General features: G+C 38.9%; 1 protein-coding gene across 7 annotated transcripts in view; it reads left to right on the top strand.

Moving 5' to 3' along the window:
- The window catches only part of LOC111047178 (gastrula zinc finger protein XlCGF57.1-like), a 102,675-nt gene that overhangs the window by 16,875 nt on the left and 63,069 nt on the right, over positions 1-22,731 (top strand). Inside the window, exon 1 of one of the 7 annotated variants that reach the window (XM_039439504.1) lies at positions 2,583-2,815. The exons of the other annotated variants lie outside the window; for them this stretch is intronic. Coding sequence (XP_039295438.1) covers positions 2,792-2,815 — 24 coding nt within the window. The 5' untranslated portion in view covers positions 2,583-2,791. Of the gene's footprint in view, positions 1-2,582; positions 2,816-22,731 lie in introns of those variants that run through there. 7 annotated transcript variants of the gene reach the window in all.

Raw genomic sequence — 22,731 nt, 5'->3', positions numbered from 1 at the left:
TTACGTAGAATCATGCATGACCCAGAAAACAAAATTTGAAAAGTGCTATTGAAACACGTTTTTTACACTGAACGCAACCAAGCACGCTTTCAGTGTGAGCTAGTGTTCCTTTTGTTCTTTTCAGATATTGTACGTTTCTTGTCTGCACGCTTGGTTATGCATAATTAAGCGCGCTCTTGCACAAATTATATTAATATTCATGATGGTCTCTTCTAACATGCAAAGGCTAGAGTCCCCCAGCTGAGTTAAGATTATCTGCTAAATGGCAGGGGAATCATAGCGCAATTAATAACCCAATTCAGTGTTGCTATAAATTTGTCATTTCATTCATTGAACTGTTATTTCATAATTATGCTAAAAATGTGTATAAAATTTGAACATTTTCTGCTTATTTGGTTTTGAAAATCCTGATAAAACACAGATAAACACTGGAAACGCCAATTTCTAGCACACCTTCTAAGCCCTTTCAATAGCCTACATAACTAATACACCTCAAGTTACCTGAAATTTTGTACCAAACGTAAGAATTTTCTCTTGAAAGCTAAGAAAACGCTGGTAAGAGCAGAAAAATCGCCTATTCTGGGCGATATAGAAGTCAATAAGGTTTAGTTATTTTAAATTTCTAGACCCTATAACTGAACAACATTAACAACATTTTTCTGTCAATTCTTAAAAAAGCGCATACCGTATTGGTCGTCTTTGAAATTTTTTTCAATTACGGTCTCAGTCACTACACCTCCGAGTTTACGGAGGTAGTGTCTTAGTGCGCCACTAGAAGGTTGAACATTAACTATATATCATTTTGATAACTTTAAAGGGAAAAAACACTCACATTCTTTTGGTGTGGCGACGACCGTTTCGAGTTTCTGTTTGGCTTGAGAATGTACAACACCAGCACTAAACGGTCGTCGTTACACCAAAAGAATGTGCTTTTTCAGTTTAAAGTTATCAAAATACAATACATTGTAATAATATTGGTAATAAATATGGATAATCAACAACGAATCAACTGAAACACGACTTTCTTACTTATCCGGGTGAGTAAATAGATTAATTGGTGAAAGAATGAGTGTCATTTTACTTCTACCTAATATATATTAATATAAAATATAATGTCAAAAACTGATATGTTCATACTTCATTCAGTTTTGAAGCTCTGCTATTTGAATTACAGCACGATCTTCAATAACTTCTCCTTTATCAATTACCCACAGTTGTGGGGTCAGAGGAAACACATACCGTAATCCAAAACACTACTGGCAGTTTAATGATTCTAAACTTTGAAGAAAGTATAGGTATATACAGTAGTTCAATTGAAATATTATTCATGATTGTAAATGTCATAATTTCAATAAAAAAAATTACGGTGTTAACTATACAGTTAATTTTGTAGACCTACCAGGGTACGGTACACTATTTTATAAATTGTAACTCATTCTCTATTAAATGTATGCCAGCCATGAATCATATATACGGTATATGTATATATATATATAATATTTTTATCCTACACGATTTAAAATCAACACTTTTTTACTTGGAAGTTTTGAAATAATAATGAATTTAGTCTTAAACTCCAGAATAGAGTTGAGCGCAACCGTAAATACATTGTACTTAAATTCGTAAATAAAATATAAGTTACCGGTACCTACTGGATAAGGCTGAATATTGAAATCTTTTGCTGAGTAAGCTAACAATATAATCATTTAAAACATATTTTAGTCTATAATAAAAACTATTGGAAATATGTTGGGCTCTTTTACTCAATATAATCCAAACCATAAAAGTTTCCAATTTCATAACATTCTTGTTATAGGTACTTCAAGTAGAAGTAGAATTTATATTCCAATAATAAGCTCTATAAGAAAAAGAAATACTTATTATATTATATGATGACAAAAAACTTACAAATTTACTTTCGCCTTACTTTCTAATAAGACTTATTTGTGTATTTCATCTGAAAAGTTATGAATCAAATAAAGTTAGATTGCCATACTACAAGATTTCAAATGGGGAGTCTGAGTTCCTCTCTGGAATCAAGGTGTATTGTAATAAAAATAAAAAAACAATCTGTAGGCCTAGTTCTTAAAACTTTCAGCAACTCATCTATAATCTTTATTTCATGACAATAAATTATTAGACTACGTGTTTTGAAATTTAACGTGATTATAACTGAAGTACAAATAACCTACAAATTTGTTGACAAATAAATAGGAATTTTGTGAGAACTCAATGATTGCTGCCCTTAAAATTAATGATAGATGTTGAAATATGTATCGGGAAAATAAAATAACAAGCCACTATTCTAAAAAGTAATTAACAGTAGAATTATTCCACTCGACATAGGGATTTCAATGTAAACACGGGTTGAAGTGTAGTGTACGCTTTTGAACAGCTGATCACCTGAGTGTTCTAGCCTTGTAGTTCCGTAAGCAACGCCCGTACTATTTGGTCGGGTCACGATTCCTGACCCGGGCTAGAAAAATCAAAGATGGCGACCGGGTGATGAACTGTCAAAAGCTCCCACGAAACGCGGGTCGCCTAGCTCGAGTCACTCGAGTCATTGGAGCAGTGTATCCCTGAAGACGCTTTTTCAAGATTTCAGTCCCTAGTGTTTTTTGTTATTATTATTATACAAGTAACTTATTATTTATTTATGCATTGATAGTATTTGAGTATTCATACTGTTTTGCATATAAAACACAGGTCAAAAAGTAAAATATTAGAAGATAGTGAACAAACAAACAATATCATTTGAATATTCTCAAAATCATAACAATCAGTGCCACTCATGGAGATTTTACATAAATTCGTGGTAAGCAAGAACTTGATATAATTATTATCAGCTAATATTTTCCATTCTGATGTAAAGCATAAATTCAATGCATAATTAAATATTATGTAGAGAATAATATCAGATCCTCTCAGCAAAATGTGAGGTTATGTTAGGAAATACATAGCCTTCACTATTTCATTCAATGAAGAAACTCACCTAAAAATATAAGTTAGCCCCATAGACTGTGAGCCCCATATCTTTCATTAATGTTTTGGATGTAATCTATATGGTATGTTATTATGTTTTATTTCTATTATTGAATTTCCAGAAATTAGCCATCGGTTATTCATTATTAATTTGAAGAATTTTTTCCTAACCTCACATTTTGAATAATTACACTACCTACTTATTCAAATCATTATAGGCCTTTTCACAGTTGAATTGGCTTTTGAGTAAGCCGAAATAAAAATTTTAAACATGCAGATTAGACAACATAAAACTTGAATACTTTGTAAATGCTATTAGCATTTTTTATAAATAGTACTTCATACTTCTCTCTTGTCATACATCAGGTAAGGCGTTGTAAATCCTCAGGGCTAGTATTGGAAAACAATCCTTCTTCTTAAACAGCCTGCAGAAAGGGATGTCTATTTTCGCTTTTCCTCTTGTGTAGGAGTCTGTTTTCTCTTCTCATGAGCAAGTGGAAATTATCCCTTGCATGCAACAGGGAGAGCCAGACATACTGTAGGTTTTTGATTGTAAACCGTGAGTATTCTCAGCTTGATAAAGATGGGACAGCATTGGTCCAAGTAGCCCGCTAAATCCAGAATCCTTAGAGCTTTCTTCTGCTGGAGCAGTAAATCTTTACAGTCTGGAGCATGTCCCCATAACTGAAGTCCATAGTTGATATGGCTATGAAACATAGCAAAATACACCTACACCAGATGCTTCCTGGAGATTAATAGCTTCAAATGTCTCAGTGAACAAACAATATTCTAGTCTCTTGTAGGGTTCAGTGCTGGTTGCACAAACGCCAGTTGAATTTTAATTGTGATTAGTTCCACGAGAACCATTCAGAGAAGCCGTTTTATCAAAAAGACCTTCTCTGATTGGTTCTTGTAAAAGTAATTTGAAATTGAAAGTGTCCAATGAGAAATTCAAAAATGAAAGGAAAAAATAAAAAGTTTTGAGCAAAGAACAGCGGCAATGAGAGGAGATAAACAAGAATCAAGGTAGGTACATAAAAGGCGAGTCATTTATATTATTAGAAAGTCCTATTCCACCCTCTAGGTTTTCTAATAATTGCGAAGTATTGCTACGACGCGGACTAGCTACAGCCGGGTATGGGTCGGGGTCGGTGACCGTATTGACTGGTGGAGATACTGGACCTACACTTCTCCCCCTGTCCTGATTCTTTACCCTCTGTCTTTGACGGGAGGTATTTAATTTGAAGGGAAGGGTGTGTGCCCGTGCCGTTGTTGGCCGATTTGGCCCTCGGCTCTTGGAATTCAGGTTGGGTGTTAGGGAGAATTGAGGTAACCTTAACCAAGGATACGGATCCGGATATCAGATCCCCACAAATAATTATATTTGTAAAGGTAGTACGCAATCTGAACCAACTGCGAGTTGACGGCGAGCAAAGCTGTACCTGCAAGCCCGGAATAAAGGTTGTAGGTGGAGGAACTCGGGATGGAGCTTAACAAGGAATGATATCGAATTTTTGTTACGGTTTTCGCAATCTGAGACTGTGGGCTGTCGGTGTGCAGACTGAACCTGCGCACCCGGTATCAGATCAATATGATTGGAGAGGCGTAAGAGGTATAAGGTATAGGATATGGTATACCGAGTTAGAGGTATAGGGAATATTTTATCGGGCCTGGGGAATGGAGATTCGTTAATAGGATTGTTCCTTCCTGTAACTAATGGGGTTTGGTTCAATAACTCGCGATCTGTGAATCGCGATAAAGTTCTCAGCAAGCTGAACCTGCTAGCTAAATACAGTATATCAATTACAATTTTATGATAACTAAAGCTCAATGGATGAGGTTTCAGGTGTCGGATTTCTGAATCGCGAGCCTGCAGCTGCGAAAGGATTTTCAGCAATTCTGAAACTGCTAAACAGGATTTCCGCGCTAATCTGATGACAGCGTGCTGGTTATTAAGGGCCAATCTGTAACTGCCCTTAAGGGTATGGGAATCACTCTCAATCGTCCGAAACGCTTTTAAATTAATAGTCAGTATGTCGACTATTATGAGAGGATAGGGAAGGGTTCACAAGGATTCTCCTAAGCTTCTCGCTGGTCTGAGAACCGCGACTGGGTCGATCTCTAATCTGTGACTGAGATCCTGCTCTACATAAGGTTTCCTACACCTCTCGCTGGTCTGAGGACCGCGACGGGAACGATCTCTAGTCTGGAACTGAGATCTCGCGCTATGCAGGGTAGGAAAAATTAAGAGGAAGAAAGAGAGAGGATGCCACAGTCTGGGGACTTCAGCGAGGACGTTCTCAAGCTGTACCTGAGAGCAGGAAGCGTCGCAGTCTGTGACTTCGACAAGGACGTTCTCAAGCTGCACCTGAGAGCCGGAAGCGTCGCAGTCTGTAACTTCGACAAGGACGTTCTCAAGCTGCACCTGAGAGTGGGAAGCTTCGCAGTCTGTAACTTCGACAAGGACGTTCTCAAGCTGCACCTGAGAGCAGGAAGTGTCGCAGTCTGTAACTTCGACAAGGACATTCTCAAGCTGCACCTGAGAGTGGGAAGCGTCGCAGTCTGTAACTTCGACAAGGACGTTCTCAAGTTGCACCTGAGAGCAGGAGGCATTGCAGTCTTGTGACTTCAACAAGGACGTTCTCAAGCTGCACCTGAGAGCAGGAAGCGTCACAGTCTGTGACTTCGACAAGGACGTTCTCAAGTTGTACCTGAGAGCAGGAAGCATTGCAGTCTGTGACTTCAACAAGGACGTTCTCAAGCTGCACCTGAGAGCAGGAAGCGTCGCAGTCTGTGACTTCGACAAGGACGTTCTCAAGTTGTACCTGAGAGCAGGAAGCGTTGCAGTCTGTGACTTCAACAAGGACGTTCTCAAGCTGTATCACCTGAATCACTGCAGGACTAAATACGGAGAATAGCGAACAAATTCCCGCACTAAATTTAAACGTCGTGAAGCGACAGAGTTGAGACTTAAGAATTAAGCCCTCAAAAATAATTTGCTTAAGAGCCTAGCTAAATTTCCCCACTCAACTGTTTGTAGCACAAACTTGAGATCCCTTACAGGTTTCAAAACCAAGAATAACTCGTTCACCCCCAGTGATACGAATTCGGGAAAAAAATAGCTGACAAGAAAGAAAAACCCACAAGGTAATTCTAACTCCGAGTTGTTCGGAACTCGACCTACAATATTCTACATTAACACAAGATAGAATAATAATTAGTGTCGGTAACGTCGTAAGGAGAGGAGATTCGTGACCTGATCTCACGCTCAACCACCGAACAACTGCTTTCTCCCAGGTCTTCTTGAAGCAACACCGGGTCGCTGAAAGTTAGGAGGCCGGGGGAAAAGGGCTTGCTGACCAATGGGAGTCTGAAAAGACGATCACGCCACTAGTCATGTGACAGGGTTTGAATCCACTAGTGCTGATGATAAGGGTGCAGCTAATGACGACACTGATACTAATTACTACACTAATTCAGGTCGGTAAACAATATTTCTATTCCAGAAATTTCATGAAGAGCGATACTGACCCGACTCGGTAGCCGCTTATCGTTTAGATGATACGAATGCTGCTAATTTAAAGGGGTTGACAGCAATGGTGATAATGTATATACACAACTACAAATCTAACAAAATATATCCGGCAGACGATCCTATTCCTATTCTAAAATAGAATAATTTCGCTAATTTTTTCGCTGGACGACGGCTCTCCATCCATCACAAAAATTCACTTTGTGACACCCCACTCCTACTAAGGAGGGGGGGGGGGGATTGGCATTGAACGTACAAGGCGACGTCGGTAATCCGGCTACAACCACACCATCCTCCCTACTTTTCACATTACGTGAACGCATTTCAGCGATGGATAAAAAGCGATCAAGTAGACCAAGACAAGGCGCCATACTGCTAAGAGAGTCGAAGCACTACTGAAGCAATAGAAAGACGACTGGATGGGCTTATACAAAAATATTCAGGTAACGACAGTGTAGAAAGACAAGATTATCATTATCGGGAACGCGATAAAAGCAACCCTACAATAAACAGATAACAAAAATATCCTGAAAGAAAAGGTTCGAACGTCTTATGCGATGTGACAACGAGAGAAGGAGCAAGAAACCAGTGAATCCACCCTGTCACGGCATCTAACGGGAAACGTAATAACTAGTTGAATAAAGTGCTTCTCCCGTACCTTGCACCGTCTAAGGCTAGTATAGGCAACCCGCACTTCACTCCACCAACGCAATTTGCGTTCGCCTGTTCTTCTGAGCTAGATTCCCCCTCCTCCTCCTCTACACATGGAGGTAACAACTTAATGTCTTTCACATGAACAGTCACAGATTTATTCTCTGCTACTTTAACCTTCACTACTGTAGGACTTAATATCTCAACTACCTTCCAGGGGCCTGAGAACTTTGGAGCGAGTTTCGCGGCAAACTGGTCAACTCCCGAAGATAAATAATGTTCTCTCTTATATATCAACTGACCTGGGGATAGCTTAACATCTCGCCTCCGAAGATTATAATAACGACTAGCATCCCTATATGCTTTATCCAAATTATCCACTACAATTTTCCTGGTTTGAATTAATACCTTAATATTTTTCTGTAGCGTGGCCTGACTACTTTCAAAACCTTGCGTACGTGGATCGTCTTGAGACTCGAATGCGGACTCACCTGGAGCCCTCAATTCCCTACCGAAGTTGAGATAAGCTGGAGTATATTGGGTACCTTGATGAATAGTTGTATTCATCGCAAAACAAAACTCTCTTAAATATTGGTCCCAATCCGAGTGGTTCTCTCCTACAAAGATTTGTATCATAGTTTTGAGTACACGGTTTACTCTTTCAGTAGGATTACAACTAGGAGAATATGGGGGGGTGAAAAACACATTCACGCCATTATCCTCACAATATGAGCGAAAATACTTGCTAGTGTATTGGGTTCCATTGTCACAAATGAGCATCCTAGGTGCTCCATACCGTGTGACAATCAATTCACGGAAAGCTTTCGTGACTCCTGCGCTATCTGCCTTAGATAGGGCGGCCACTTCCGTCCACTTAGTGAACTGATCTTGAAACATGACTATGTAACGGTGTCCTAACTTGGAACGGGGTAACGGGCCGACTAAGTCAGTACTGACAGTCTCCCAAGGGTGAAACAATTTACGGGGATTTTTCATGCGACCATATGGGGTCCTCTGTTCTACCTTAATCTTAATGCAGTCATCACACCTCCGTACATAGGTGGCAACATCATTAAACAATCCAGGCCAATAATATAGGCGCGCTATCTTGTCATATGTACGATATATGCCAAAGTGACCCGCGGTAGGAGCATTATGATTTTGTTGTAAAACTTCAGAGCGACAGCTCACTGGGACACAAAGCTTCCACCCCTCAGCACTCTGCTCTTCTTGGAGCCGCCTCCTAGGCCAAATATGTCTATACAACAACCCATCTCTAACTGTATAGTCGGGGAATTTCTTGGGGTCTACAATCAGTAATGATTTAATTTTCTTTACCCAGCTATCGTCGTTCTCTTGACCAATAGCGATAGGGGCCACCCCGCCCTCGGAGTTCGTTTCTCCCAAAGTGAGCTCCTCCTTACAGGGGGTGCGTGAGAGTACATCTGGAACTATGTTGAACTTCCCTTTCCTATATTTTATTTTCAAATTATATTGTTGCATTTCCATTACCCATCGTGCTAAACGACCAGTGGGATGGGGAATGGCATGCAACCACTTCAAGGACTGATGGTCGGTAATCACAGTAATTTCGTAACCTTCCACATATGACTTAATTTTCTCAGGGCATATATCACAGCTAGACACTCTTTCTCGGTTGTGGTATATCGGACTTCGGGACCTCTTAAACCCCTACTCGCATAAGCAATAACTTTCTCCTCACCATTAATCTCCTGAGTCAAGACAGCTCCCAACCCTTCGTTGGAGGCATCGGTCTGAATCACAAAGGGTAACTCAAAATGAGGGTAGGTTAATACTGGGGCACAGGTTAAAGCATCTTTGATTTTCTGAAATGCCGTTTCCTCCTCTTCTCCCCACTGCCAATTCACCTTCAATTTTAACAAACGATGTAACGGATTTGCTAGCTCTGAAAAATTAGGGACGAACCTATGGTACCAGGAGGCTAACCATAGGAAGCTCCTGAGAGATTTAACACACTGCGGGGTAGGGAAATCTCTAACAGCCCTAATCGTTTCCGGGTCGGTACGGAGGCCTTGCTCTGTCACAATATGACCTAAGTATTTCAGCTCAGATTTCAGAAAATTGCACTTATCTTTATTTATAATTAGACCTGCGTCTCCCAACCTCTGGAAAACCTCTGCGAGATGTTCTCTCTATGGGATTCAAGAGTCTCCCCTAATACTACCACATCGTCTAAGTACGCGAACGCATACAGTTCGAGTTTAGGCCCTATCACCTGATCTAGCAAACGTTGAAAGGTAGCTCCAGCTGAGTGTAAGCCGAAAGGCATCACTTTAAATTGAAATAGACCTCTGCCCGGCACTATGAAAGCAGTCAATTCTTTACTCTCCTCATCTAAAGCCGTGTTTTCGTAACGGGCAGAAGCAGAATCGATTGCAGCGCACCCAGGCGGGCAGAAACAGTAACATTCAAAGAACTAGTTCTTTGACATGAATTTTGCTTTATGTGTTATGGGTAATGAACTTTTTGGGTTGTCCAAAAGGTAATTCTGAAATGATTATTGGAGATTTAATTCAATAAAGTGAATTAATTGCTTTTTAAAACTCAGATAACTTTTCCACACTTATTAGTTACTTCAATAATTATGCAAAATTCTATGCTTTTTAGGCATGTCAATCTAAGAGTTAACTTTTCATTTCCTATGCTTGAAATTTGTAAGGGTGAATTATTTGAAGTAACTGATTAATAAGATATTAATAAGATATATTATTAATAAGATAGATCATTATTAATAAGATATTATTTTATTAACTAGAAGCATTCCATTATTAATAAGATATTATTATAATTATTTTATTAACTAGAATCAATTGCCTTCAGAGTCAATGCATGTTCTTTAAATCACATCGTTTATAGGTAGGCCTACCTACTATGAGTACCGTATTCAACTTCAAAGGCCTATTGAAGCTCTATCGAAAAAAAATCAATAAATAAATAATAAATAAGTGCTTTACTTTTGGCATTTTTGGAATCTACGGGTTATATTACACCAAGGGATATCAATATTGTAAACGTTTTTTAGGCAATTTTATTTTAGCAGTCCCCTTTTTGATCATTGGATGGGTACGGTCCCGGCTGATATACAATCATGTATAAGAATCGTGAGGCCAATTGACTGCCTAAATCAATATGCCTTCTCAGGCAATGTTCAATTAGGGACTCCTCACCAGTAAAAGCTATACGAATATTAGAAATTATTATTATTATAGATTAACACATATGACATGTACAAAGTGTATTCAAACAGGCGAACTAATTCTAATAATTATTGTTGAGATAACTATATCTTGCTCTAATAAACGAGTTCTGTTATGGTACTTTAAATAACACATACCCTATTTTAAAATGGATGAATATTTATTAATTATAGAAGATAATTAGTACCCTTGTGATATTCCAAAATGAAACATGATTAGTTTCGACATATTCAATAAGGACTCTCTTGACAATGACATAATTAGAAACTGGTCATGCTTATTTTGAATATTTTAGGGTAGGCCTACTAGTTATTTTCTACAATTAACCATTAAAGTTGCCCTATTAAAATTAATACTTTATTAGGGTATTAGCCTAATTAGAATTAGAGTAGCCTTTCAAACTCCTTATTCACTATAATGTTCTAAAAGCTTATCAATTTTAATCAAAACCTTGGAAATATAGCCTAGAAGGTGGAATTGAAAGTGATTATATTTGATGTGGCTTGGAACATCATATTTTCAACTTTTGCTTAAGTTATTTTTCATATTCAAAGAATTATTACCCCTTCAATGCAGTAAATAAGTACTATTACTTAATTCTTAATACAATACATAATAATTGTGATACCCTATTTTATATCCAATTCAAGTCTATTATTTAACTACGTGTTACCTATAGCATTTGCCAGTCAGCAATGTTAAATAATTTTATTAGTTCCAAAAAAGCAGAAGACATACAGAACCAATCAAGTTGTTAATAAGAGTTCGATGCTTTTGGGTTAAATATAGTTTTAAAAATCCCTCAAGTATAAACAATTAAAACATATTTTATTAATTTCATGTCACTTGCTGTTTTCTTCAAAACTACCTGAATTGAAGCAGTTAGCAGGAGCGATCAGAAAAAGAAGATATTATTATGAATAACATGAAATAAACACATCAAGATGTACTGAAAAAATGAATATATTTCTTAGATTAGTCCATCTCTTTCTTCTGTAGGCTACTACATCATACATGAATCATATCCATGGAATATTATCCATAGTTGATTTTCTTTGTTATCCTCTACTTCTGGCTGGTACATCACTAGGCCTGAAATCAAAAAGTTATAGATAATTTATTATTCATTATAAAAAAAACTTTGCAAAGTGAATTCTGAAATTGATTGTAATTTGTATAAGTTTTTAATTATATTTCTTGGGAAGGAACCCCCCAATAATGACAAAGTAATATTATATGAGAAATTCCAATAAACCAACATTCAGTTGAATTATTATTAGCATCAATCTGTTAGTTGTGTAATTCTGAATGATTGAATAAATAAATCTCCATGCAGGAATTGGGATTAATCAGTGTGCCCCTAGGTCAAAAGAACTTGTTGGTGAACAATATATTTTTGGATACCATGAACAATTATTTATTTATTTCTGTGGTCAGTAGGCCTACTTCTCGACCGTTTGGTTTACTTAACTCTTCCAAAATGTACTGCATAAAGTAATTTTTAGTTCTACATTTAGAGAAACAAGTTTAATGAAACAAATGGAAATAATCAATAAATTAATTGCTTAATCTGAAATGATGATTATCTACAACATTATAAATAGAACTAAGTGATTTGAAAATGAATACCAAACTGCAAATACATAAATCTCTCTCAGAACAATGTGGGTATTTCATCCATGAATTTAATCATAAATTTTAAAAGGTGGAATGACTGTCATTAAAAGCTATTATTCAGTGTTTTCTACCAGCACTTGCTGGGTGAATTTTTTAAGTCATCTATTCATAGTTCTAATGTATGGTCATTTATAAAGTCATCATCCACTCAAGATCAAGATGGACAGTTGAGAAGAGTGTTTTAAAAACAATTTTAACATTAAATTATTGATGTAATGTTATCACATTATTGGATAATGTTACATAAATTATTTATTTATGGAAGGAATCCCAAATATTATGAATAACTCTATTCCCTGAATGATAAGTGAATACATTGCTTTTTAAGCACTCTTCTCAACTGTCCATCTTGATCTCATGTGGTTTCACGTAGTTTCGAAATATTAAGATTTCCTGTAAGCTATTAATGATTTCAAAATTCAGTCAGTTTTTCTATTATTTTAGTCACGTACCATAGTTAAATCTTACTATTTGAATATCTACCATCAAATCGATAATAAAACATTGAAGTGGATAAACCTTTTTAAAAAATGGGAAACTGTATAAAATGACATCGCCTATATAAAGTTTAAAAAATGAGTGGAATTTTATCTTACCTAACTAACTTATTCTAATTATAGGTTCCAAAGAATTGTTCCATCCTGGTCAACAAAAAAGAATTCATATGCATTTCCTTTGAGCACATTCTCTTCAATATTTTGTTTGTAAATGGTACCTGAAAAAAGAAACATAATCTTTCAGCATATTCATTTTGGAGATAATGTGAAGTTAATCATCAATGATAAGACATAGTTTGGACTTTGAATAAATTAGAAGTGAACTGGGCCTCAATAAACTATTTACATTAGATATAAATACTATAAGTATATAGGTACTTACATTCATAGCACATAACAGAAAACACTTTAAAGTTTTATAATATAAATTAAAACAGGTGACACACGACATAGATAGATTAAAAACACTGAAAAACTTACATTACACTCTTTGCTCGGTTTGAGAAAGGGGACACAGTTCCTTAAAAATTTCCGATTATAATGGAAGTTTTTCAGTGTTTTTAATCTATCTATGTTGTGTGTCTCCTGTTTTAATTTATACTATTCACATTGATATACCTGGCATCAAGTAATATATCGATCAATAGAGCATGAATAAGTTTTTCAAATACATTACTATTGTAGTTTTAAATGAGTTTGGTAGCAATGGTCAACCAGAAAAATAGTACCTACCTATTTTATATTTTTCCAATGGCAGTCTTTCAATATTCAATTACACTGACTCTGATCAAGTTATTACTATAACAATCTATTTAATATTGTTTTCAAGTGATTTTAAATTATAAATTAAAAGAAGATTAATTCATAGATAGGTACCAAAGACAAATTAAATGTTCTAATAGTCAGGTTAGTTTTGTTATTATATTGATAAACTATGAGTTTACAATATTTTGAGGTGCAACAAGGATAATGGAAGTTTAGGACTTAGAATGTAATGAAATACTTCTAAGTCAAATTATGATGTTATTTTTAATAAATCTGTTTGTGAAAACTACTAGCTGCATTATAAAAAATGTATTTTGTGATTAGGCCAACTTACTGAAAGTGTAAAAGATTGTTAGCATGAAATGCTAAATGTTATCTTGGTTGAATAATGTTTTGAATCTGATTATTTAATGTTAATCTAATCAATCAAATAATTATAATAATCAAATAATGTTAATCTAATCAATTAAATAATCAAAAAATTATTTTAAATAATAATTTTGTATCATTGAATCAATAAAATAATAATAAATAATAATAATAATAACAATCAATCTTGAATGACTTTAAATCTAATCAGTTGATTAGATTTCTCTCTTTCTTGTGATAATTCTCTACCATACACAAACTAGCTAGACAAGGATTTACATTATTATTAAATACTACAAATTAAACATTAAAAAAAGAAATAAATAAACTTTTGTCAACTTCTAACCTCTTGAAAAATGAAAAAGATAGCAATTTAGACCTAGAGACTAGGTTATTAAAGGCCTACTACAGTGGGCTACCTGAATAAAAATTGTAAACATGCTAGTTGTAGGCTACTCATAAAATTTATATCAAATAATTGTGTAGGCCTACGGTAGATCTAGCCTACTTTATTATAATAAATTTAAGTGTACTTACTTGAATCCTCTATTACATCAGCAATTTCTAACCATATTATATTTTTCAAATAGGTAGCCTAATTCGTTGTGCAGGTCTGGAAAGTACAAAACTTTGAACTTCGAAAATTTCACGCCTTTCTGTTGTAAATTCATTTTCAATTTCTCTTGTAAAAATTATAAGAATAAAGAAACCAATAGAAATATTTTATACCTCAATTTTCCACTGCAAATTAATTTCACAGTATAATAGTAGCAATCCGAAATCTGACAACCAATATCAAAACAAACCATCCAACAGTTAAAGATTGAGGTTAAAAAGAACATGGCGTCTGATCCACAGAAAGCCACTATTCTGCCGGTGTCACGTGATCAGAGCAGAAAAGTGATTCGAAGCTGTCTGTTCTCGTCGACAGAATCCCGAAATTAGTTCTTTTTCGACAAAACGGTTCATGAGCAGTGATCGGTCGAAGCAAAATAGCATTGTGTTGATAGGCCTTATAAAGAACGGCAAGATGAACGACAGTTCGTCTCTGATTTGAACAGTTCTTTTTTTCTGCTCAACTTTCTGCCGATGGGTGAATACTCCCATAAGAACCAATGTTAATTTAAAGTGAATTCTGTCGTCTGCCCATTACGAAAACACACCTTAACGGGACTTGCCAATAACCACTCTTCAGATCAATAGTAGATATATACTTAGCATCGTGAAGCCTGTCTAAAATACCGGTCATATTTGGGAGGGGGTAAGCATCTCTATGAGTCACAGAATTAAGTTTACGAAAATCAATACAGAACCTTATTTTCCCATTCGATTTTTTTACTAATACGATAGGAGAACTCCACGAGCTACAGCTGGGTTCTATGACTCCCTGTTCAAGCATTGTATCGACTTCCTCATCAATCACTTTTTGCATGATAGGGTTCCTGGGATAGGGACGAAGTCTGAAGGGTTCAACTCCTTCCTGGAGTTTTATTTTGTGTTTCAAGATATGGGTCCGTCCTGGGAGTGAAGAGAATTTCCGGATTTCTTCTTCCAGAAAATTATCGAATTTCTCCTGCTCAGAGACAACTGATAACCTACCTTCCCCTTCCCTACTCCGTAATCGGACTCCCTGGGGTTGCATTTCTAATACAGCTCCCATCTTACGCAGATTTTCCACTCCTAAAATCATACGAGGTTCAATATCTGGACAACTGACACTTGCCACTTATACTCCTTGCCACATACAGTGACCGGTAAAGTGGTCTCTCCTTCTATTTTAAGACGTTTCGCGATCTCACTAGAAACGTATGACTTTTGAGATGAGGTATCTATAGCGGCATTCAGGTCCACCCCCTCTACTCCTACATACATGTACACCCCATTATCTCCGACCTCCCTACTTGGTCTAACGGCAGCTACAGTCGACACCTTAGAAGTATTCGCTGAACTCTTACTACCATGTATAGCTCCCACTATCTCTGGTTCCCATTCTACTCTATTATGCCTTATATTGATAGTTAAATTATGCTGAATCATGAATGACACTCCTAACAACACGTCAGGCTTAAGGCCTTCCATCACTACAGCCTGGAAAGAAACAGAAATATTTTCTATTTTCAATTGGGTAAAAACTCTTATCGAGAGGAGAGCAGACTTCCCATCAGTGAGTATCGCTTTATGTGTGCAGTTTTCTTTCTTTACTGACCCCTCACGTTCTAATGCTCTCAGAACTTGTGTACTGATGTAGGATTTTTCCGATCCTGTATCAATCAAAGCGACAAATTTCTGGTTCGCCAAACTCACATCAATGAAAGTCTGTGTATCTCCTGACACGGTTCTGGGGCTTAAAATCTTTGTTGAATGAATTACTGAATTTCCCGACGATCTTTTACTCTGGGACTTACAGTTACACTGATCATGATTTTTCCCACATTCCTTGCACTTAGAAAGCTCAGGGCAAGTTGACCTCCAATGTCCTGTCTTTTTACAATTCCAGCACACAGGACCCTGACTAGTACTACTCTCTTCTATCACTTTAGTCTCCCGTGGCTTAGTAGTTGCCTTAGCTGAATTTTCTCCCCGTTTATTGTCCTCGATTTTGGTATTCCGTAAGGACAACCTAGAGTGCTTTTCCTCAGCACGGATTGCCTCATATTCCCTAGTTATATCTAACAGTTGGTCTATGTTTTGGGCTCCTACACTTCGGACATGTAGCTTATATCTGGGTAATAAATTCTGATACACCCTCTGATATATCCTATCCCCGTCGTAACTTCCTAATCTCCTCATTAAAGTGAGTAGGGCTTCGGCATACTCATCAGCCGGTTCGCCCTCCCTCTGCTTCCTTGCAATGATTTGACTTTCAAGATCGTCACTATAAGTATGGGGATAGTATCGGAGTTTAAACGCCTCTACAAAGTCAGCCCACGTCCTCCACTGGGAGCGACGATTCCGCATCCAGAGTAGGGCCCCTCTCTCCATCAGCTCTGGTAGGGCTATAAGAGATTGTTCCCCGGATATCCCATATGCGCTCTGAAGTTCAGTGAGCCTCTCGATAAAACTGGGAGCATCTGATACACCATCAAAACGTAAATTCCAACTTCTTACCTTATCACATACAGCGCCCTGACTATACGTGCCTGAAGAGCGGTGTGGTGCCGGCTCTATACCTGTTGGTCGATTCACTCTGTTGTGGAGGGACGGCTCAGAGTAGACACGGCTTGTGCCTGGGATAGCATCGTCCCGGCGAGTCTGAGAGGTCGCAGCGGTTCGGGACCGATGGTGTTCAACCATCCTCCTCCTCAGCTCCGTCAGAGTCCCCACTGCCAACAGGCCAAGACTCTCCAGGTAGCTGACCACTTCCTCCTTACTCAGCCGGTACACCCACGACACTCGAGGGTTGGTTTCTCGCTCCGTGGAGTCTGTCTCGTGATCTCCCTGGTCCTCCTCGTACTCTTGGAGTGTAGACTCCTCTCCCCGTTCCGACATCGTGCACTGGGGTTTACTTAACCTTTGCTCACGATCTACTTGGGCGCCAGACGTCTTAGCCTCACATTGGGAGACGTCAGTTTTATTAGTATGTCCTATTCCACCCTCTAGGTTTTCTAATAATTGCGAAGTATTGCTACGACGCGGACTAGCTACAGCCGGGTATGGGTCGGGGTCGGTGACTGTATTGACTGGTGGAGATACTGGACCTACACTTCTCCCCCTGTCCTGATTCTTTACCCTCTGTCTTTGACGGGAGGTATTTAATTTGAAGGGAAGGGTGTGTGCCCGTGCCGTTGTTGGCCGATTCGGCCCTCGGCTCTTGGAATTCAGGTTGGGTGTTAGGGAGAATTGAGGTAACCTTAACCAAGGATACGGATCCGGATATCAGATCCCCACAAATAATTATATTTGTAAAGGTAGTACGCAATCTGAACCAACTGCGAGTTGACGGCGAGCAAAGCTGTACCTGCAAGCCTGGAATAAAGGTTGTAGGTGGAGGAACTCGGGGGAGCTTAACAAGGAATGATATCGAATTTTTGTTACGGTTTTCGCAATCTGAGACTGCAGGCTGTCGGTGTCCAGACTGAACCTGCGCACCCGGTATCAGATCAATATGATTGGAGAGGTGTAAGAGGTATAAGGTATAGGATATGGTATACCGAGTTAGAAGTATAGGGAATATTTTATCGGGCCTGGGGAATGGAGATTCGTTAATAGGATTGTTCCTTCCTGTAACTAATGGGGTTTGGTTCAATAACTTGCGCTGTGAATCGCGATAAAGTTCTCAGCAAGCTGAACCTGCTAGCTAAATACAGTATATCAATTACAATTTTATGATAACTAAAGCTCAATGGATGAGGTTTCGGGTGTCGGATTTCTGAATCGCGAGCCTGCAGCTGCGAAAGGATTTTCAGCAATTCTGAAACTGCTAAACAGGATTTCCGCGCTAATCTGATGACAGCGCGCTGGTTATTAAGGGCCAATCTGTAACTGCCCTTAAGGGTATGGGAATCACTCTCAATCGTCCGAAACGCTTTTAAATTAATAGTCAGTATGTCGACTATTATGAGAGGATAGGGAAGGGTTCACAAGGATTCTCCTAAGCCTCTCGCTGGTCTGAGAACCGCGACTGGGTCGATCTCTAATCTGTGACTGAGATCCTGCTCTACATAAGGTTTCCTACAACTCTCGCTGGTCTGAGGACCGCGACGGGAACGATCTCTAGTCTGGAACTGAGATCTCGTGCTATACAGGGTAGGAAAAATTAAGAGGAAGAAAGAGAGAGGATGCCGCAGTCTGGGGACTTCAGCGAGGACGTTCTCAAGCTGTACCTGAGAGCAGGAAGCGTCGCAGTCTGTGACTTCGACAAGGACGTTCTCAAGCTGCACCTGAGAGCCGGAAGCGTCGCAGTCTGTAACTTCGACAAGGACGTTCTCAAGCTGCACCTGAGAGTGGGAAGCGTCGCAGTCTGTAACTTCGACAAGGACGTTCTCAAGCTGCACCTGAGAGCAGGAAGTGTCACAGTCTGTAACTTCGACAAGGACGTTCTCAAGCTGCACCTGAGAGTGGGAAGCGTCGCAGTCTGTAACTTCGACAAGGACGTTCTCAAGCTGCACCTGAGAGCAGGAAGCGTCGCAGTCTGTGACTTCGACAAGGACGTTCTCAAGCTGCACCTGAGAGCAGGAAGCGTCGCAGTCTGTGACTTCGACAAGGACGTTCTCAAGTTGCACCTGAGAGCAGGAGGCGTTGCAGTCTGTGACTTCAACAAGGACGTTCTCAAGCTGCACCTGAGAGCAGGAAGCGTCGCAGTCTGTGACTTTGACAAGGACGTTCTCAAGTTGTACCTGAGAGCAGGAAGCGTTGCAGTCTGTGACTTCAACAAGGACGTTCTCAAGCTGTACCTGAGAGCGGGAAGCGTCGCAGTCTGTGACTTCGACAAGGACGTTCTCAAGTTGTACCTGAGAGCAGGAAGCGTTGCAGTCTGTGACTCCAACAAGGACGTTCTCAAGCTGTACCTGAGAGCTAGAAGGATTATAGAATAGGGAAGGTGAAGAGAGAGTAAGAGGAAGGATGCCGCAGTCTGGGGACTTCGGCGAGGACGTTCTCAAGCTGTACCTGAGAGCTAGAAGGATTATAGAATAGGGAAAGTGAAGAGAAAGTAAGAGAAAGGATGCCACAGTCTAGAAACTTCGGCGAGGAAGTCCTCAAGCTGTACCCGAGAGCTAGAAGGATTATAGAATAGGGAAAGTGAAGAGAAAGTAAGAGAAAGGATGCCGCAGTCTGGGGACTTCGGCGAGGACGTTCTCAAGCTGTACCTGAGAGCTAGAAGGACTATAGAATAGGGAAAGTGAAGAGAAAGTAAGAGAAAGGATGCCGCAGTCTGGGGACTTCGGCGAGGACGTTCTCAAGCTGTACCTGAGAACTAGAAGGATTATAGAATAGGGAAAGTGAAGAGAAAGTAAGAGAAAGGATGCCGCAGTCTGGTGACTTCGGCGAGGACGTTCTCAAGCTGTACCTGAGAGCTAGAAGGATTATAGAATAGGGAAAGTTAAGAGAGAGAAAGAGAAAGGTTGCCGCAGTCTAGAAACTTCGGCAAGGAAGTCCTCAAGCTGTACCTGAGAGCTAGAAGGGTTATAGAATAGGAAAAGTTAAGAGAGAGAAAGAGAAAGGATGTCGCAGTCTAGAAACTTCGACGTGGACGAGCTCAAGCTGCACCTGAGTTCTCTAGGAAAAGGATTGGGCTTTTCCTACTTGGAATTACAGCAAGTCAGAAACTGCTAAGCGAATTTAAAATACAGGGCCACTCTATAGTATGAAAATTAATAAGGAAAATACATCCCTAAAAAAAACTGAGATTACCTTATTACAGAAGAGGCAATGCACACAAGTGACCAGTCCTGACATACAGTTACCTGAATCACTGCAGGACTAAATACGGAGAATAGCAAACAAATTCCTGCACTAAATTTAAACGTCGTGAAGCAACAGAGTTGAGACTTAAGAATTAAGCCCTCAAAAATAATTTGCTTAAGAGCCTAGCTAAATTTCCCCACTCAACTGTTTGTAGCACAAACTTGAGATCCCTTACAGGTTTCAAAACCAAGAATAACTCGTTCACCCCCAGTGATACAAATTCGGGAAAAAAATAGCTGACAAGAAAGAAAAACCCACAAGGTAATTCTAACTCCGAGTTGTTCGGAACTCGACCTACAATATTCTACGTTAACACAAGATTGAATAATAATTAGTGTCGGTAACGTCGTAAGGAGAGGAGATTCGCGACCCGATCTCACGCTCAACCACCGAACAACTGCTTTCTCCCAGGTCTTCTTGAAGCAACACCGGGTCGCTGAAAGTTAGGAGGCTGGGGGAAAAGGGCTTGCTGACCAATGGGAGTCTGAAAAGACGATCACGCCACTAGTCATGTGACAGGGTTTGAATCCACTAGTGCTGATGATAAGGGTGCAGCTAATGACGACACTGATACTAATTACTACACTAATTCAGGTCGGTAAACAATATTTCTATTCCAGAAATTTCATGAAGAGCGATACTGACCTGACTCGGTAGCCGCTTATCGTTTAGATGATACGAATGCTGCTAATTTAAAGGGGTTGACGGCGATGGTGATAATGTATATACACAACTACAAATCTAACAAAATATATCCGGCAGACGATCCTATTCCTATTCTAAAATAGAATAATTTCGCTAATTTTTTTGCTGGACGACGGCTCTCCATCCATCACAAAAATTCACTTTGTGACAATATTATAGTTTTGCAGATGGCAAAAATGTTTCCTGATTCCGAAGCTAGGGGACTTCTTAAACGGTATGTCTGAGTTACTCTTTTATAAATTAAGAGGTCAAAGGCTCCAGCAGATGTTCAGAGTTACAGGCACCAGTCTCGTATAACCAATTACAAATAATTTTTTTGTAAGCAAGAATACCAACAGTGGGATCAACTATTTCTCTGTTTGGGGCTTTTCTTAATAAGATGTTGGAAACATAAAACGGGTTTGTGCGGTTTATTGATTTAATAATTCTAGGGACCTGTAGGCCCACATTTGCAGAGCTTCTAGTATTGTAATTATGCGTTACTTCTGTGACAATACAATCCCTATTTCTGAATGTAAAAACAAGTACATTTTTTATATATATTTGTCTGAGAGTCAGTAATCTGGAGTAATTGAAAAGTGCTTCTGTGGGGTACTGCTTCTCTAATTTCAAGCCTGCTTTAATTATCAGCTTCTGTATAATATACAGAGGCTCTAACGTAGTTTTAGCCGCTCCACCCCATGCAATTATACCATAACTAAGAATCGATTGGACATAGGCAAAATAGACTGACTTAATTTCTTTTTCATTTAGTATGAAGCTAAGCTGGTAAAATATATAGATCATTTTTCGGAGCTTACGTTGCAAATTGATTATATGATTTTCATATCTAAGATTACTGTCTATCATAACACCTAGATAGTTGTAGCTTTTTACTCTCTCATTGTCTGGCAATTGCAGTCAATGCTATAGTTATCGTCGCAAGAATGGAGTTTCAGCATCAAGTCATTAGGGGGCTCACTTGATGTTCTAAGTGTGATAGGCAGACATTTTGTCTTTCCCACATTCATGGTAAGAATGTTTTGATCACACCATGCCTTCAGCTTCTTCATTCCTATTTCGGCTTTTAGGTAAGTTTCATTCCAGCTTGCACCCCTGAATATAACTGCAGTATCATCTGCGAATAGAAACAGCTCTCCTTCAATATTAAGCTTATCAATATTATTTATATAGATAAGGAACAAAACCGGCCCCAGGGTACTGCCCTGCACCACACCGTATTCCACATCACTAACTCCACTTAGTTTCGACCCAATGGAGACAACTTGTTTTCTGTCACCAAGGTAACTCTTGAACCAGGCCAAAGCCAAGTCCCTCACCCCCATAATCTCCAGTTTTGAGAAGAGTATACTCCTGTCAATCGAATCGAACGCTTTGGCCAGGTCAATAAACACTGTTAGAGCTTTCTCATCTCGATTGATTGCCTCCATAAAAGTGTTATTTATGGAGAAAAGTGCATCTGAGGTATTCTTACTCCTTCTAAAGCCAAACTGAGCATTAGAGAGCAATTTGTTCTCCTCCAAATAGCTCTGCAGTTGCACCTTGACACATTTTTCCAATAGCTTCGACACTACACTTAGCAGGGATATGGGCCTATAGTTGTTCATATTATCTTTACTACTGGTCTTGTGAATCGGTATAACCTTGGCGACTTTCAGATCATCAGGAAATACACCAGTTTTCAGGCTCAGATTTATAAGGTGATTTAATGGGACCAATAGAATATCAATATTGTCTTTAATTAAACTTGTACTAATCCCATCAAAACCTGGGGCCGAGCCACCTCGCATATCTCCTACAATCTTTAAGAGCTGACCTTCCGTGACTGGCTGTATTTGAAACTGTAAATTGGGATTGTTACACAAAGTGCCTTCGTGAAGTTGTTCCTGTGAGGGGGGAGGCAACTCTG

Source organism: Nilaparvata lugens, chromosome 1 (genome assembly GCF_014356525.2).
Source record: "Nilaparvata lugens isolate BPH chromosome 1, ASM1435652v1, whole genome shotgun sequence".
Taxonomy (NCBI): domain Eukaryota; kingdom Metazoa; phylum Arthropoda; class Insecta; order Hemiptera; family Delphacidae; genus Nilaparvata; species Nilaparvata lugens.
This window is presented reverse-complemented; position numbering and strand designations above follow the sequence as displayed.